We start from the raw sequence: 15,871 nt of genomic DNA, 5'->3' as shown, positions 1-15,871 counted from the left end.
CTGATAGCCTTGAGTTGTATTAAAGAGATTTTTGGTTTGTTGAACAGTCTGTATGATGTTGAACGGGAGCATAGATACAGCACAGCAATAGAGATAGAGCAAAAGTATTTTGCTACACATGTTGTTACTGTATAATTAGTGGTGAAAACCCATTTACATTTTCATTTTATCTCCTTCTTTACTTGTCCTTTCCCCTTCCCCCTCACTGTCCCTATTTTCTCTTAATCCGTGTGTGCTATCCCATACCTCCATATGTTTTGCCCTGCTTTTTCCATCTTTGCTAGATCTAACCAGGAAGCTATCAAATGGCTTTTGGTGAACTTGCTTCAGAGCTGTGTATTTCAAGCAATCATAGACTACACAGCGTGGGCAGGCTTTTTATAATGTGTTCATTCTCTGCTGACGTGGAGCCAACAATTTGGTCCTGTGTGCGTACCCTAGAGCACTGTCTCCAGGATTAAAGAGACTGTATATAACAGTTATGAAAGGGAAAGAATTTTCTGGGCTATCTTGGGAAAAATATTGAATTACTAAGCCAGCACCATAGTGTGAGCCTTTTGCAACATAATCCTTGTAGAAAAGCTAGGTTTATCTTTGCCTATAGGACAAACTGATTTATTGTGTAAGCTACTAGGAATAATGCACAACAGAAGATTTCTCTGCAAAATGTAATTACCAAATGCTAAGTTTAGAATTCTTCATGTATGTTTAGTGCCTGGCTTTCTGCAGGGGAAGAGTTTGCAGACCTAGCTGCATGGCTGGCAAACACATGTAGTTATGGAAAGAAGAAATGCAGCCCTTCTAACATTTGGATTTAACCTGAATTCAGCTACCAATGATAGACCACTGAAAAACTGATAGACTGAATGATTGGTACAACTAATACTATGTACCTGTAGTTTGCATCAATTGGGCATGCACAGATTTTATCAGCCATACCTACAAACTACAGTTGTTGAGGCTGTAACATTGTGTCCCATACTCCCTTCCCCTGTGTCACTCTTAAGTGTAAAGGATTAGATTATTCCCTGAAATCAGGTATGTCTATTCATGTAGAAGAAAAATGAAAAATCTTATAATGTCCAAATTCCGTGTCCTGTTATTTACCTGCAGCCATAGTAACTTTTATTGTGTAGAGGATTTGCTACTAATATTCACAAATAAGAATAGTCTTTCCTATAAATGCCTTTATAGTCCTGCATTTATACTCTCCTGCAGAGTACGAAGCTGGTGACCTCAAGTTCTAATCTATGACAGCTGAAGTAATATTCTAATGTGCATTTCCAGGAACATGTTGATGGAGAAAACTGTGATCTCTGCAAACCAGGTTTCTTCAATCTGCAGCAAAATAATCCCAAAGGCTGTGAGGAATGTTTCTGCTCTGGGAAAACAAATGTCTGCACACACTCTCACCTTACCTACAGAAGTGTAAGAAAAATCGTACTATATCAGTACATGTCGTTGGTTTTGTGTTTCTGTGTGTTGTCACTGTCCATTGTCACCAGAGTGCATCTTACTATAAAATCATGCATGTTCTTTTATGCCTCATATATTTTTCATTTATCCAAAAGAAAATGCTTATAAGATTTGTTTCTCTTCATTGTGAGAAAGTTCTGAAAAAGTGCAGTTAACGAGTGAAAAGTGCAGAAGAAGAAGTAACAGTCAAACATGAAGCCATGTGCATAAACACAGTCCTGGAATGTGCATACATCATCAGCCCTGAGTTACATGCAACATGTCCATAAGGCAACATCTTTTCCAGGTCATTATTTAATTTCTAGACCTGAAATAATTAAGAATTTTGAAACATTAAATGTACAACACACAGCTTATGTAAGAAAAAGGGATGCCTTACAGGGGGCATTTTGAGTGAATTTCTTTTGTATACTGCATTCCTAGGAAAGGATGTGAAAGAAGATGAACCTACTGTTCTTGTTTGTGCTGTAGAAAAATGTCTTTAGCCTGCAAATATACTCTGAACTTTAAATTAGCTCTCAAAGCTCAGACACTGATTCCACTGTAACGGATGTATGCTACATATTCATGTCTGTAGATCAAGTTTGGGAAATGTGTTCCAGGTCTACTAGCTCCTGGTTTGGGCTGAATTGGTATGCTGGAAGTCTGCAAGTAAAATCATATATGCCTAGTGTGTTCATGTACATGCCAGCATCTGGGAAATTTTCCATCCCACGGCTGAGCTATTTTATTGTTCTGCTTGTATCCAGGCCTCAAAAGCTGTCCTTGTATGAACAGTGTGCTCTTCTCTGATGATTCATTTCTAGTTATGGGATTTCAGAAATTCAAGTTCTGGTGGTTTCCAGCTTTGCTTTGGCTTTCTAAAAAAAAGTATATTTGAACTTGTAAATTGCAAGGCTTTAGAATTACAAAATATTATAAATTATGCTGTCTACAACAATCAGAAAATATATATTCATTTGTCACCTCATCTTCTGTACCCTCTGTAACTGATATTATTTATTGAAAACTTGTATAATATTTGGAGATATTCGTATGCATATGTTTATATGATAGAATTTCCTCCTTGCTCTGGTCCATATGAAGCAGAGAAAGCAAATACTTGCAGTTACTTCAAACTACTCAGAAGTTATAACTCCCAGTCACATATAATAAGAGAAATTTTTGCTGTTGTTACTTTGTTGTTTCCTTTGTTCCTAAACTGCTATTACTCATATAAACATATTCAGTTTTTTTGAAAATGGAAGAATGAGAGGCTATGACTATTGAAATGACTGATGTCCTGATTCTCATTGTAATATGTTTTGCTTTGGGTTTTTTCTTCTGTCATTATAGATAGAAGACATGAATGGCTGGTATCTGACTGGCTTACCAGGTCTCATCAGAGTTACCCCCAAGCAAAAGAGATTTGATGGGCATCAGCAGTTTAGCATCAGCAATGTGGCTGCGCGAAAAGTACTGCCACAGACTTATTACTGGAGTGCACCCAGCTCTTATTTGGGCAACAAAGTAAGTGCAGATGGTACTTGCCTAAATGCTAATTTGACTATTGAGAAAAGAAGTAAGGCTTTGAAGGGGGGTGGAACTGAGGGAAGATTAAGATGGATAGCTATTTGACCAGCGAAACTGCAAACAGAAAGGAATCAGGCGTATGGAGTAACGTTGTGAGGCAAAAAGTTAAGTAGAGAAAATTAACTAAGGATCTTTGACCTTGAGCCCTCTTCGGGCTTCTGCTGTCAGGTATTAGAGAAATGTATATAGTTCGCAGCATTGTTTTTTGAATGGATTAGCTGGTGTGTGGTTCAGCTTGTCCTGTTCTCTTCCCACCTCGTCCTCAGCTTTGAAAACCAGTTCCCTTGTCTGCTTTTGAGAGATGGAAGTTGTGTATCAGATGTTGTGGGGGTGTGTTACAAAACTCTAATGTTTGGCAAGAAACTTGTGTGTGGGGAGCTCTCTGCCCTAGAACTCAGAAAATGCTGTTGTGAGCTCTGTGCCAGTTCTAATGCGTATATTTATCCAAGTCTGCATGTGTCCATGTGTGCACATACACATATATTCATGCTCTGCAGGTTAATACCAAATATTTGCTTTCTAAAGTCTTGGATGCTTTAGTGGTCTGACTGCCAGGCTTCTCACCATTAGACTTTCTGCTATCATACGTGATACCTTCAGGACAATCTCATTTTTTTCCAGAGAGTAGAATTGAGGACTGAATGAGTCCTAAATGTGAAGAAAGCTAAACAGCTTTCCGTTTACTGTAACCCCAATTATGCTAAAACTTACCTGAAATGCTAACACTAATACACTTGAGCACATTTTCCTCTGTAGTCTCTTCAGGCTAGTCAACCTCTTATTTATTTATTTCCTTCCTGCTGGCTGAAAATCAACATGACAGAAGGTAAGTGAGCATGTGGAAACTAAATAGCATCATTCCAAAGAACTGGGCATCCTGTTCATGGCTATAAATTGTTAAAGATAGTCAGGCTCATTTAGCTGGGCAAGGGAGAGTTTCTTCTATAATTTTCCATGTCTGGTGAACTTACCCTGAGATATGAATTGATGCTTTTCCAGACAGAATTTCATCCTACTTCTATTCAGTGAGCAAAATAATGGTAAGAATGTACACAAATTATTTGAACGTAGAAGATACTTTTTCAGTGTAATTTGGAGGTCCTCTGTGGTTACTGTCAGACATCTCTGTATGAATGAAGCAATTTGCCTTAATAACTGAACCATATAAATTTTTGATACTACAATAATACTGAAAGCACTCACAAATTACCGCAGTACATCTTAACTGTCATGTTGCATCACGTAAATTATAGTCATAATGACATGCTTAGGCCATATGATTTATGCTATGGAAAGGGAAATGGAAATAGAATATTGAGAGTCCTTATCTGTAAACTCAATAAAACATTTCTCTAAATAGCTGAAACTGGATAAAACCAAATAGCTGAAACTAGATAAAAACATCCTTTCTTGAGAGTGGTTGCTAGCTGTGTTACAGTAAAATAATTGGTATCTCAGAGCAGGCAAGCTTCTTTAAGAATTTTTGTCTTAGGGAATGTAGAGAATGATCTGGCAAATCTTATATCAAGAGGTACACTTGTAATTTATAAACCTTGTGTCACAGAAAACTGCCTTTCCTTTTTATTGTTAAAATGATTGCTCTTAAATACTATTCCCCAACATAAAATTGGGTAACAAAAGGTAGTAACCGTCCTGCATTTCCCAGTTTTCAAATATAGCTCAAAAACCTTATTTAAAATAATTCTTTTAATATAAAGTTGGCATCTTGTGCATGTGCCTCCACAATGTTGATTGCCATATGTGTGCTATCTGCTTGTTTTACATCCATCTCCAAATGCTTCTTTTGGATGAAAAAAGCATTATAAATAGGATGCTTCTGAGTGTGCAGCCTTCAACTTTTTCATCTAAATCTGGATGACTCTAGGCTATGTGATACTGGTCTTTGACTGTGTCTCTAAGGAGACATTATAATAACAAGAGGCTGTAGGTGGTACAGGATTCTTGTTTATGTCAGAGTAGGACCAGAACATAAGCAAATTAGTTTAACATCACCATATCCTTTTAGTCTTCTAAATATATATGCTGCTACCAAAACTTAAACTTTGTTGTACAAATACAGATAATTTTTTTAAAAGCCAGGTATTTTACCTGTCTGACTATATAATATGCATTTGAACTGAAAAATTGAACACTGTTTTTGATGCAGAATACATTTGGGAGTAATCTGGAGGAATTTAATTTCTAGAAATAAAATATCTAGTGGATAATTTGAGAGAACAGATTTTAAATGGCTTGTATTAAGGGTTTAGTAGGTATCATAAACCAGTTTATCTTGTTGCCTGCCTACCTTATCATAGCCTACTGAACTAAGGATTGCAGCAATCATGAGGACTTGTGGTCTGTTAGAGCTTCTAGTTACTGAAAAATTGTCTTATTCTATCAACTCTAATTACATTTTCAGTATTTGAAAACCCCATTTGTTTTTTGTTAGCAGTTTCTTAAATTGTTTTGAGAATGGGTCTATAAGTTTATTTTAAATTTGTGTCCATGGTAAAATATTTTATAAATTTGTCTGAAAGTGTTATGAATTACATTCTCATAATGTTTGATCAGAGCACTGAAAGGAAAGTATTAAAATTAGATACCAAACTCAGCAGGATGATGTTAAACACTTGTTTCTTTAAAGTCAGTGTGGAAGGGTTAGGTGTCCGCAATGTTTCAGAAGTCTGACATTATGTGTATACTCGGCACCTTCCTTTGACACCTCGGCAAAAAGCAACTTGATAATTTGTATGCTGAGTAGAAGCCATTAACGATTAGCCGAGAAAAAAAAAATATATATGGAGCATATCTAAATAAACATATGTGTGTCCCGTCCCCCCCCATGACACACACGTGAGGGGCATCTGAGGCCACTTGAGATTCCATGAGGAAAAATCCATCTTTAGTTGGAGAAAGGCCCTCTGCCTTATTTTTTCTCTGCTGCTGCAAATACTATGTTCCTTTCTCTGCTAAGGGCCAGCTTTAACCATGAAGGTGGAGATGCACCCTGCCTCTTTCAGGTGGTTAGGGCACTGCCTTTGGTCAGCAGTCACAGGTTCGTTCAGCCTTTAGGTGGAGACCATCCTAGAATCCAGGTCTCTGAACATTGTCTCAACACCTAGCACTCATACAGAAATTAGATAAGGCATCCTCTAACTCCTCTATCTGGGTTTTGAGCAGATATTAATGCTGCCACAACTCAGACTGCAAACATGATAGAAGCCCTAAAACACCTCTACTTTAAAACACTATTTGCTTACTGACAGATTTTACTCATATTGAGAACTTTCTTGCATCAAATGTTGTTTTACAGGAGTCATTTGAATTAGTTGTACAACATGATTCCATTCAGTGTAAGTAAAGTTAATGTAACTTGGTCCTTCATGAAGTCAGAGCGTGTTGACAATTAAAGCAAAAGATGCTTGAATAAAAGGCTTTGTTTTCTCTTCAAAAAATTCTAGCACATCATGTTTGTCAACTCCATAGACTTAAGCAGCCATATGGTGGAAACGTTGTTCTTTCTCTGACCTCTAGTGAAAACCAAGGCCACAGCTGAAAGTTTTGTGTAGAGTCTGTACATACAGAACAGGAAGGGGACTTGTTTGACTTAACACTGTCACTTCATTTATTTTGCTTGTTCTTTTATAATTAGCTGTGCAACCTATTTGCTGACTTACTTACAGAAATCAATGCTTCTTTGAGTCCAGAAATAAAGACACTGTAATAAGCCTGTAGCCAATACATACAAACATTAAAAATCTATCAGCCCTTTAAAAGTACTCTACTGTGGAAAGCTAAAGATTGGGATGGAGTGAGCAGTTTGTTTTGTGGCATATTATCTATTGCAGACTGCCCAGAATACCTCATAGGATTAAATATTGAATTATAAAATAATCATAAGCTAGGTCCTTGTGGCTTTTATGTTTATTTCCTTCCATTTGTTTTCATTTCTTGTGCAATTCTGATGGAAAAGGCAGAATAATGCAAAGCAAATTGCAGTCTACAGCTCCCGGGGGAGAGGGAGGGAGTTGAAACCCAAAACATAAAGAAGCGTAAATAATACAATAATCAGCTGGAACAGAAATGCCAGGATCAATTGTCCTAAATTATTAATGCATCTAAACCCAGAAAGCTTCATCTAGTACTGTCATGGTTTCAGATCTCGAGACTTTCTTGTTCATATGACATGATAGACTTAGATAGATCCACAACTCTTTTTCTTGCTTTTACTGCCTGCCTCAAAAAGAAAAATCTAACTTAACACCTTTTGGTATAGATGGATGAGATGCAAAATAAATTGTTGTTGGAAGCGGCTTTTTCCTACCTTCATTTTTTTTTTTTTTAAATTCATTGGCCTCATGAAAAGCAGTGAGTGACCCACCCTACATAATTCCAACAGTCAGCTGTGTCTTAAATTTAGCCAGCAGACTGATTTTTTTGAGCATGTGTCTGTATTGCTTTTATTGTCAGGGAAGCAAAGTAGTGGAACTTAGGTGGGCTTTGTGTGCCTTTGTGTGCCATTGTAAGACACTTCTTTGTCCTGGTTTTGGCTGCGATAGAGTTAATTTTCTTCCTAGTAGCTGGTATAATGCTGTGTTTGGGATTTAGGATGAGAATAATGTTGATAACACACTGATGTTATAGTTGTTGCTGAGCAGTGCTTACACTAGTCAAGGACTTTTCAGCTTCCCATGCCCTGCCAGCGAGAAGGGCTATTCCATACCATAAGACATCATGGTCAGTAGATAAGCTCAGGGAAGAAGAAGGAAGGGGTAGTCGTTCAGAGTGATGGTGTTTGTCTTCCCAAGTAACCGTTACGTGTGATGGAGCCCTGCTTTCCTGGGGTTGGCTGAACACCCACCTGCCGATGGGAAGTAGTGAATTAATTCCTTGTTTTGCTTTGCTTGTGTGTGTGGCTTTTGCTTTACCTATTAAACTGTGATTATCTCAACCCATGATTTTTCTCACTTTTACTCTTCCGATTCTCTCCCCCATCCCACCGTGGGGGAGTGAGTGAGCAGCTGTGTGGTGCTTAGTTGCCAGCTGGGGTTAAACCATGACATTCTTTCTTTCAGCTGGTGATATGGACAGTTTAGGCCCTCACATAGAAGATTTGGTTCCCTAGTGCAGATGGGTTGTCCAAGTCTAAGCAGGCCACCGTTTAGTAACATAATGGCAGTGCTTGAAGTACCTGCTAACTGTGTGAGGGATTTTTCCGCAGTGATGGTAAGGCCAGTACTTCATGATGAATTTGCCTTTTTTATACCCTCTGCACAGAAATGAGTTTCAGCCTCAGATTTGAATATGTAACAAAGAACATCTCCAAGCTAGCAAAAGTAAAGTGAGGATGGAGTAGGGAATGTGATCCTCAAGTATAAGGCATAACATATCAAAAACAATTTTATATGGACATTTATTGATTCTTAATGTCTTGTAAGTTTGAGCGGGATTAAATAGTTAAGTTATATGCACGTTATCCATATTTGTAAAAGAAACTGTAATAGGCAGCAGCAGCACATAGTATGCAAGAAATCTCCATTCAGTATAACGCCCCTGAAGTTATTCGCAGTTGCTGCAGATCCTCAGATTTTTTAAGTAGCGTCAAGAGCCAACATACGGCAGAAAATTAAAATGATTCATTCGAACCTAAAGAAAAATATCTTTTGTAAAGACAGCTACTTCAGTATCTTTTGTCTTTCACATGTGAATGTATTCTTCTGATAAAAAGCTGGTTTAGTTTATTGATGTGTTTTTATTTTTTAACAAGTAAGTAAACCCTAAACTAATACAAATAACGTAATTTTATTTTAAATCACAATCTAAATTGCCTTGACTGAAATTAAGTCACCATGGTAATCAGACTCAGTCAGCAGTAGGAAGGTGTCTTCAACTTATACCAAGTGTACTGTTTATTTTATTAGCACTTACTTCACTGTAGCTTCTAAAAATTGAGGTAATAGGCAAATTCAGATACTGAAAGGATGAGAGAAACATAGCATGAATACAAGTGAAGAGCAAAACATTTTAAAGGTCTGAACCACAGCTGACTGATGCTTCCTTTAAGTTTACTTAATTTGTATTACATGATTGGGTTTAGATTCTTTATCTTTGCTGAAATATTCTCTCAGTGTGGCACCGTGAAATGAGACAGGGGTAGGTCTCTGCATTCTTTCACAGCTGTGGCTAGCCAAATTTTGCTTGATCCCTAGTGCAAATTGAAACAGTATCAGACCTGTCCTATTTGGGGTTCAGCTACCCATGACTATAAAGAACCACCAAGACATAAGTAAATTTTGCACACTTTGTTCCTCATTAATGCTTTTAATGATGCTGGGTAGCCTGTTGGAACAGTTCAAGTACAGCCATTATTGTGACTGCAAGGAAAACTGAGGATGCGCAGTAGACTGTTACAGCCTCTTTGCACCTTGGAAATGAGTAGAAACAGGGCTCAGAATCTGGCTAGCTGAGTCCACTGACTGCAGTATTTAATGTATCCCACGATACATTTAATTTCTTTGTGCTAAAATCATCTTATACTACTGTAGAGAAAAGAGGAAATTTATTGGTGAAATTATTTCATAAATCTCAGGTGCCCTTTGCATTACCTGCTTACCCAAGTCTGCCTTGAAGGCAAGGGTTTTAATCAATAGTGGCAGTTGAGAAATGGAGAAACAAGCAGGAAATAAAGTAGTTTCACAAAAGAAGGGATGTGAATGCTAGAGAGAGAATACTGAGGTGTGTTAGGAAATAATGAAGAAGAAAGTAAGTTGGGGAATATGCTTGCCAGATTGAAAAGTCTTACTCTTCTTATCCCTGATCCCAAATACTAAAATACTGAAAGATCCAACAAAGCAGAAGAAAAAGAAAAAAAGTCTTTGACCTGGAAAGAACTAATATATCTGGCGATTTGTACTGAGGGCTAAGCAACATGCAAAGAAGCATGGTGATGGTGATTCCTAAGCTAGAGAAAGCTAAATTGAACAGTGGTTGCTTAAGACTGCAAAGGAGAACTGAAGTTTATGAATGGGAGGATACATGGGGGTTTTGTTCCTCTTGTATGCCTTTGCATGCTAAGTACTTCTTCAGCAAATAAGCGTTTGCTTTGAAAATTATATTTAGAGTTCCTTGCTGATAACACACCTTGTTGGTAACACACCAGTCTTTTGGCTCTTGCTGAACAGAGCTTGCACGGCATCAAGGCGTTCTCTCCAACCCTTCCCACCAATCCATAAGTCTTTTCACCTTCCTTCTATTTTCTCCCCATCCCATGGGAGACAGGAGTAAATGACAGGTAGCTGAGTGTTTGGCTGCTGGCCAGGGCAACCCACCACACCATCATCGAAAGTGATGGAAGAAACAGAACCTTAATGCCTTTGACAACGCAGCAGTTACAAAGGAAGTTTTCATTGTGGCTGCAGTATACTGACAAAGAATTGAACAATGAAATGGTAACCCGAACTGGCAAGAAAGTAGCACAACAGTGATCAGAAGCTTGAATTATTGGTTTAGTTTTAACTTGTCTTTTCACAGTCATTATTCTAAACATTTTAATATTGTGAGTGACTCGCGCTTTGATCTAATATCTGAACAGAGTATGAAGCATCCTTTAAATCCTGTCCATCCTGTGTCTCATGTACACTATTCCCTCTGTCTCATCTACCCTATCATTACCTGATTGCTGAAGATTTCTGAATGGGCCCATACTGCTTCATTAAATCTCTAGAAGGCAAAGTGAGCGCCATTACTTTATGTTCCTATTAAGTTTACATACTGTAAGCTGATCTTTACCAGGAGAGAATGATGGGGACAAAGATTTTATTTTCCGGAGAGAGACTCTAGCTAACTGCAAAAAATTTCTTTACAAAGCAAACCTCAGTGGAAATTTAAAATATTCAGTAAGTTTCTAAAAGTAAGGGTTACCCTAATTACAGAACAAATTTGCCTTTGTCTTCCTGAATGCGAGAGGCAAAAGGGTTAAGGCCAGATATTTGGCATATTGAAAGTATAATCATGTGCTAGAACCCCAATCTGAACTGTGATGAATTATTAAACAAGTGGTTAGTTGGGTGATTGAATATTACCTGCCAAGCACTGCTCGTCTCCTTGAGGCACATCCAGAGCTAACTGAATTGAGCCAATTAGACTGACTGTCTCTTCAATGAGTTGTGACCTATCAATGGTAATAGCTTATTATGATGATAAATGAACCCATCTCTCAAACTGAAGCCCGAGTACACACTTCAGCAGTTTCCCTGAATCATAGGGCCATTACCTATCAACTTCAGATTGACAGGAGCGACAGCAATGAGAGCGGATAGCATGCATGAGTAGGCACAGATGATTGTTTTACCCAAATGAATATATTTGCACTTATTTTTGGTGAGGTTGTTTTGTGGTTTTTGGGGTTTTTTTAATGGCCTTGCCTGAACATTCCATATTTCACTAGAAGTACCTAACATTTCTCACAATATGTGCAGTACCACCCCTGTCTCCTGAGATGGCTGGATGAATTTCTGATTGGTATCTACATGCCTTTTCAGTCTCAGAGGCACTCTGTATTATGATGCAAGTGAATCTTTTTTTCTAATTGAAGAGTTTGGTTTATTTGTTTGGCCCTCTTAGCCCTATCAATTTATTTGCCAGAGGTAATTTCCTCAGAAAAATGAACAAGATAGAGGAACTGTAACATTACCAATATTTTTCATTATTTTATTACAAGCGTTTGAAACCTTTATTCCTTGGACCAGCTCCTTGGCTAGTTTAACTCTTTTTGGAGACAGGAAAATTTTTCACAGTGAAGGCAGTTGTTTTAACAACTTTCTGTGTCAGTTTTCTTCTGAGCTTTTTTGGCCGTTCCCCGCCCCCCTCCCCAGTTAAGGATTTCAAGTGTATTTTATTAATTAAAAATAACAGTGCCATAGATTTCAATTTACTGTCTTGAAAGAAGATTTTAGTTATGACTCAATTTTTAAAATGAAATTGCATAAGAGAAATTACTTTATATATTCCTAAACCATACCAGTTATCCATAAGATAGCTACAGTCTGCTCTGAAAGTGTGGCCTGGAGTGGGTACTCCCTTGAATGAAAGGCTTTAAGCTATGCAACTAGCCAGTCAGCACGGCAACCCTACCTCTATCCATGCCTCTCTTACATAGTGTGCTTCGTACCAGGCTTCCTGCAGTGTGTCCTGGGGAGCCATGCCTCATTGCAGTGCATACTTTACTGGGCAGTTAATAAGGCAAAACTTTTCTCACAAATTTAAGTTTGCTTTGCCGTGAACTGGGTAGCACATTTGCAGCAATATCAATGGCTATAAATACAGTGAATAGTAATCCATAGTTTTCCATCAATATTGTATCATCTTCCATGCTCCAGAAAACCATAGCACAGTATTTCATTTACTTTGAAGTTTTTTTGAAGCTCAGATGATCAAAGTATGTCATATTATAGAGCAACTTTTTCTTCTTACGTATTTTAAATTAAATGCAACAATACAGAGCTATACATACATCTAGCAATTTTAAATCTTTGCCAAGTTAAAAAAAAAAAACAGATGGAAAAGTAAAAAAAAAGTAAAATTAAAAAGAAAATGAATAGATCAGTATTCTGTTGTCATTAGCTATGGAAACAAGATTTCCTAACTTAATAAACCTAGGCAGTCTAAACTACTAAAACTGGTGGACTGAAACTGCATTTTTTAACTTACGAAGTAAATTTGTAACAACAGATGCCTTTAAAGCTAATCAAATAAATAGATACATTGTTTGGTCAGCTGTGTCTTATTACTTAAATGTGTGTGCTAATTCTGTTTAGTCTGCTGTGATGAAAAGTCCTTTTGAGAAAGAACTTTCTATGGTTTTGTTGCTGAGATTCATCTTATGTGATGTGCAGTCCAGTAAATTATTCCTCTCTTTCACAGATGATGTATTAATTCAGTTTAGGTAGATGCACAAAAATTCAGTTTTGTCGCTGTCCTGTGTCTTTTTTTTTATGTCAAATATACGATACATATACATATACGTTTGAATACAAATACATTTGTCTCATCCATTGAACAAAAATATGAATGTATGACACAAAGGTGCAAAAGAATGAAACAAGCCATGTGAAATTAAAAAAACTTAGAAACTTAACCGCAGGAATGATCAAGGCAACCTTTCTTAAACAAACCTCAAGCTTTTATATTAAAGCTAGCTAACAATTCTTCATTAAAGTACTGTTTTGGCTTTTTCCACCAAACATTTTCAAATTTTCTATTAGAAAAATTGCAGTGAGATACTTTGTTTCAGATTTTGGACAGTGTCTGAGCCTGTCTGGCATTAATGGAGATTTTCTGAGCTACTGCAGCGTGCCTTTGTGGATCTGTCACTCCTATTTCCTTCCTTTGTTACTGAAAAGGGGCTAGCAGTACTAGAAAAGTTTTAACATTTGGTAACAAATACAGCAACTCAAAATCTCTTATTCCCACCATGAATATGATCAAGTAGATGACCTTATCAGTAAATCATCAGACTCATTACCAAGCCTTCCCAGAGCTCCATGAAAAAAAACATCCCTCTGCCTGCAATATTCAAGGAGATAAATGATAGCTGAAAGATTTGGGAGAGTCACAAGAGCTCTCCAAATCTCAGAGTATCTCCTGACTGTCCCTGCACTGACTCTCAATTTTGAATTAAATAGAAGTGCATACAGTGTTTAGAGGTGGTCTCATCAAACTGTGAAACCTGTATGAAAATGTGTGACAAAACACAGTTGTTTGTTAATACAATTTACAGAGTTGCAAGTCTGATGTTTTTTTCTGAAAGTTACAGACAAAAGTAAAATGAAATTAGAAAACAGCTTCCAAATTTTCAATGCAAGTTTTTGTGGAAAAAAAAAATTCTATGAAGTTCACATGCTTTATGTAAAATAATGAAAGCAACAACTTTCCCCTTAAGTCACATTTGTTTATAAATATTTTTACTGACTCTAGTGTACTTTCAGTCTACCGTCTATATACTTGGCTTATAGCCATTGAGAGTATTACTCTAGGCAAATATGAAAAACTTAGCCTTAGCTACTTTTCCTGTAAATCATTGTTTAGCTTCTCTGTCTACTTTCTTTTCAGTACTGTGAAGTGTTTTCTATATTTGCTTTTGAGAAGTAAGGTAATTCTGGGCTATCATCTATAGATGCATTGTACAGAGTATCAACTTTGTTCTGATCACATATTGTATGTTCCAAAAGGTAAGTGCTTTGGCTTCCCTCTCAAGATTTTTGCGTGATAGTTCTTTCAAGATGTCTTTCAGTATTTTGGATGGCTAAATGCTGCAGGTTCTGCTTAGAAAATGGTTATTCTATAGATCTATGAAATGTTTTCTGACAAGCAAATCTAATTTTTTCATGGATGCAGCTAAAGTAAAAACTTACAGTAAATCTATAAAAAAGTATTTTTCTGTTTTCTTCCAAAAATTCCTAGTGTTTTTAACACAGGAAAACTTGCTTAAATTGTTATGTAGGTTTCCTGTACGTATTTTGCATGTTTTATTGCTGATTTCCATTTAAAATTTAACATTTTATGTCCATTTCTGCATAAAAGATATGCAGAATGTGTAGCTATGTTCTGCTCTGTAACAAAGCAAAAGACTGTATTTTTCAAATACAGAAATTTTGGCCAGTTTGAGTATATCCAGGGCTTTTTGAGTCGAAGATGACAAATTATTTACTTAGTAACATTATGAAATTTTTTTTTATGCTTGGACAGACGGCATTATTCTAAACAGATTTTGATCTGACCTACTAAAGTCCTTGTGACATTTTGACAGTACAACCTTAGTTTCATATTCAAATACCAAAATCTTCAGAGAGATGAAAAGCCATCTATCAGATTCTCTATTTAGGTACCTGAGATTGTTCTGTGATGCTCAGAGGTGTAGAGGAGAACCACAGCAGAAATAAGTGTACAGTGACTGTAGTCAACCATGTCTTAGAAAATCATGTTCCAGAGTTTCTTGCCTATTAGAAGTGTGCTGTTTTCTAGTGTGGGAAGGCCCAGTTTTCATAAATACTACAACATGTATGCTACTGCTGCAGCATTTCACAAAACACTGAAAACACTGGTTATTTACTGAAATGTGTTCACTTGGCATGAAGAATATGGTGACCTTAAGCTTCTATTACAAAATAGGATATATTTTGCTCTAGGCAGGTAGCGAGTGCCACTTTAAAATAAGTGGATGTTAATTAATGCTTGAATACAACAGGTATTATATTGGATAATGTGGATACAATTCCACATTATTAGTGAAAAGATCCATCATAATGAGTATAGTACCATCTATACTGAATTATGATGGAATTCTTATGGAAAGATAAATGACATCCATTGTAAAGCCTAATGGATATCATTATGGTCAGTGTTAAAACAATGAATGGCAAATAAATGAATAATAGGAGGGACACTAAAACTAAATTTTATTCATTAGCTGTGTTGGTAAAAATGTGTAATCAGTATTACAGATTTATGTACACATCTTACTTAACTGTGCATGTGCTTTGGGCAATCTGGGACCGTCAGGAAATTTTGAACAGCAAAAGGTTCTTAACCATTGCACTGGAAGTACATATATATGTTTTATGTAAAATATTCAAATTACAAAGAAAATAGTCTGAATACTGTCCAAAAGGCCATAAATTTTTCTTCTTTTGTTTTGTATACAAAGAAACTTAAATAGAAATCCCAGCAGTATGACAAAAGCAATTAAGCAAGCATTTTGTAATTGGTGTGCTTTATTATCCTGACTAAGTGAACAAAAGCATGAATACCTGGTAGCTTGAGC

General features: G+C 36.7%; 1 protein-coding gene across 1 annotated transcript in view; it reads left to right on the top strand.

The window, feature by feature from the left end:
• The window catches only part of LAMA2 (laminin subunit alpha 2), a 375,020-nt gene that overhangs the window by 163,781 nt on the left and 195,368 nt on the right, over window positions 1-15,871 (top strand). Inside the window, exons 11-12 of the mRNA XM_082305530.1 lie at window positions 1,288-1,428; window positions 2,812-2,985. Of these exons, the coding sequence (XP_082161656.1) occupies window positions 1,288-1,428; window positions 2,812-2,985 (315 nt within the window). The remainder of the gene's footprint in view (window positions 1-1,287; window positions 1,429-2,811; window positions 2,986-15,871) is intronic.

Source organism: Platalea leucorodia (assembly GCF_965183815.1).
Source record: "Platalea leucorodia genome assembly, chromosome: 3".
In the NCBI taxonomy this organism is placed as follows: domain Eukaryota; kingdom Metazoa; phylum Chordata; class Aves; order Pelecaniformes; family Threskiornithidae; genus Platalea; species Platalea leucorodia.
This window is presented reverse-complemented; position numbering and strand designations above follow the sequence as displayed.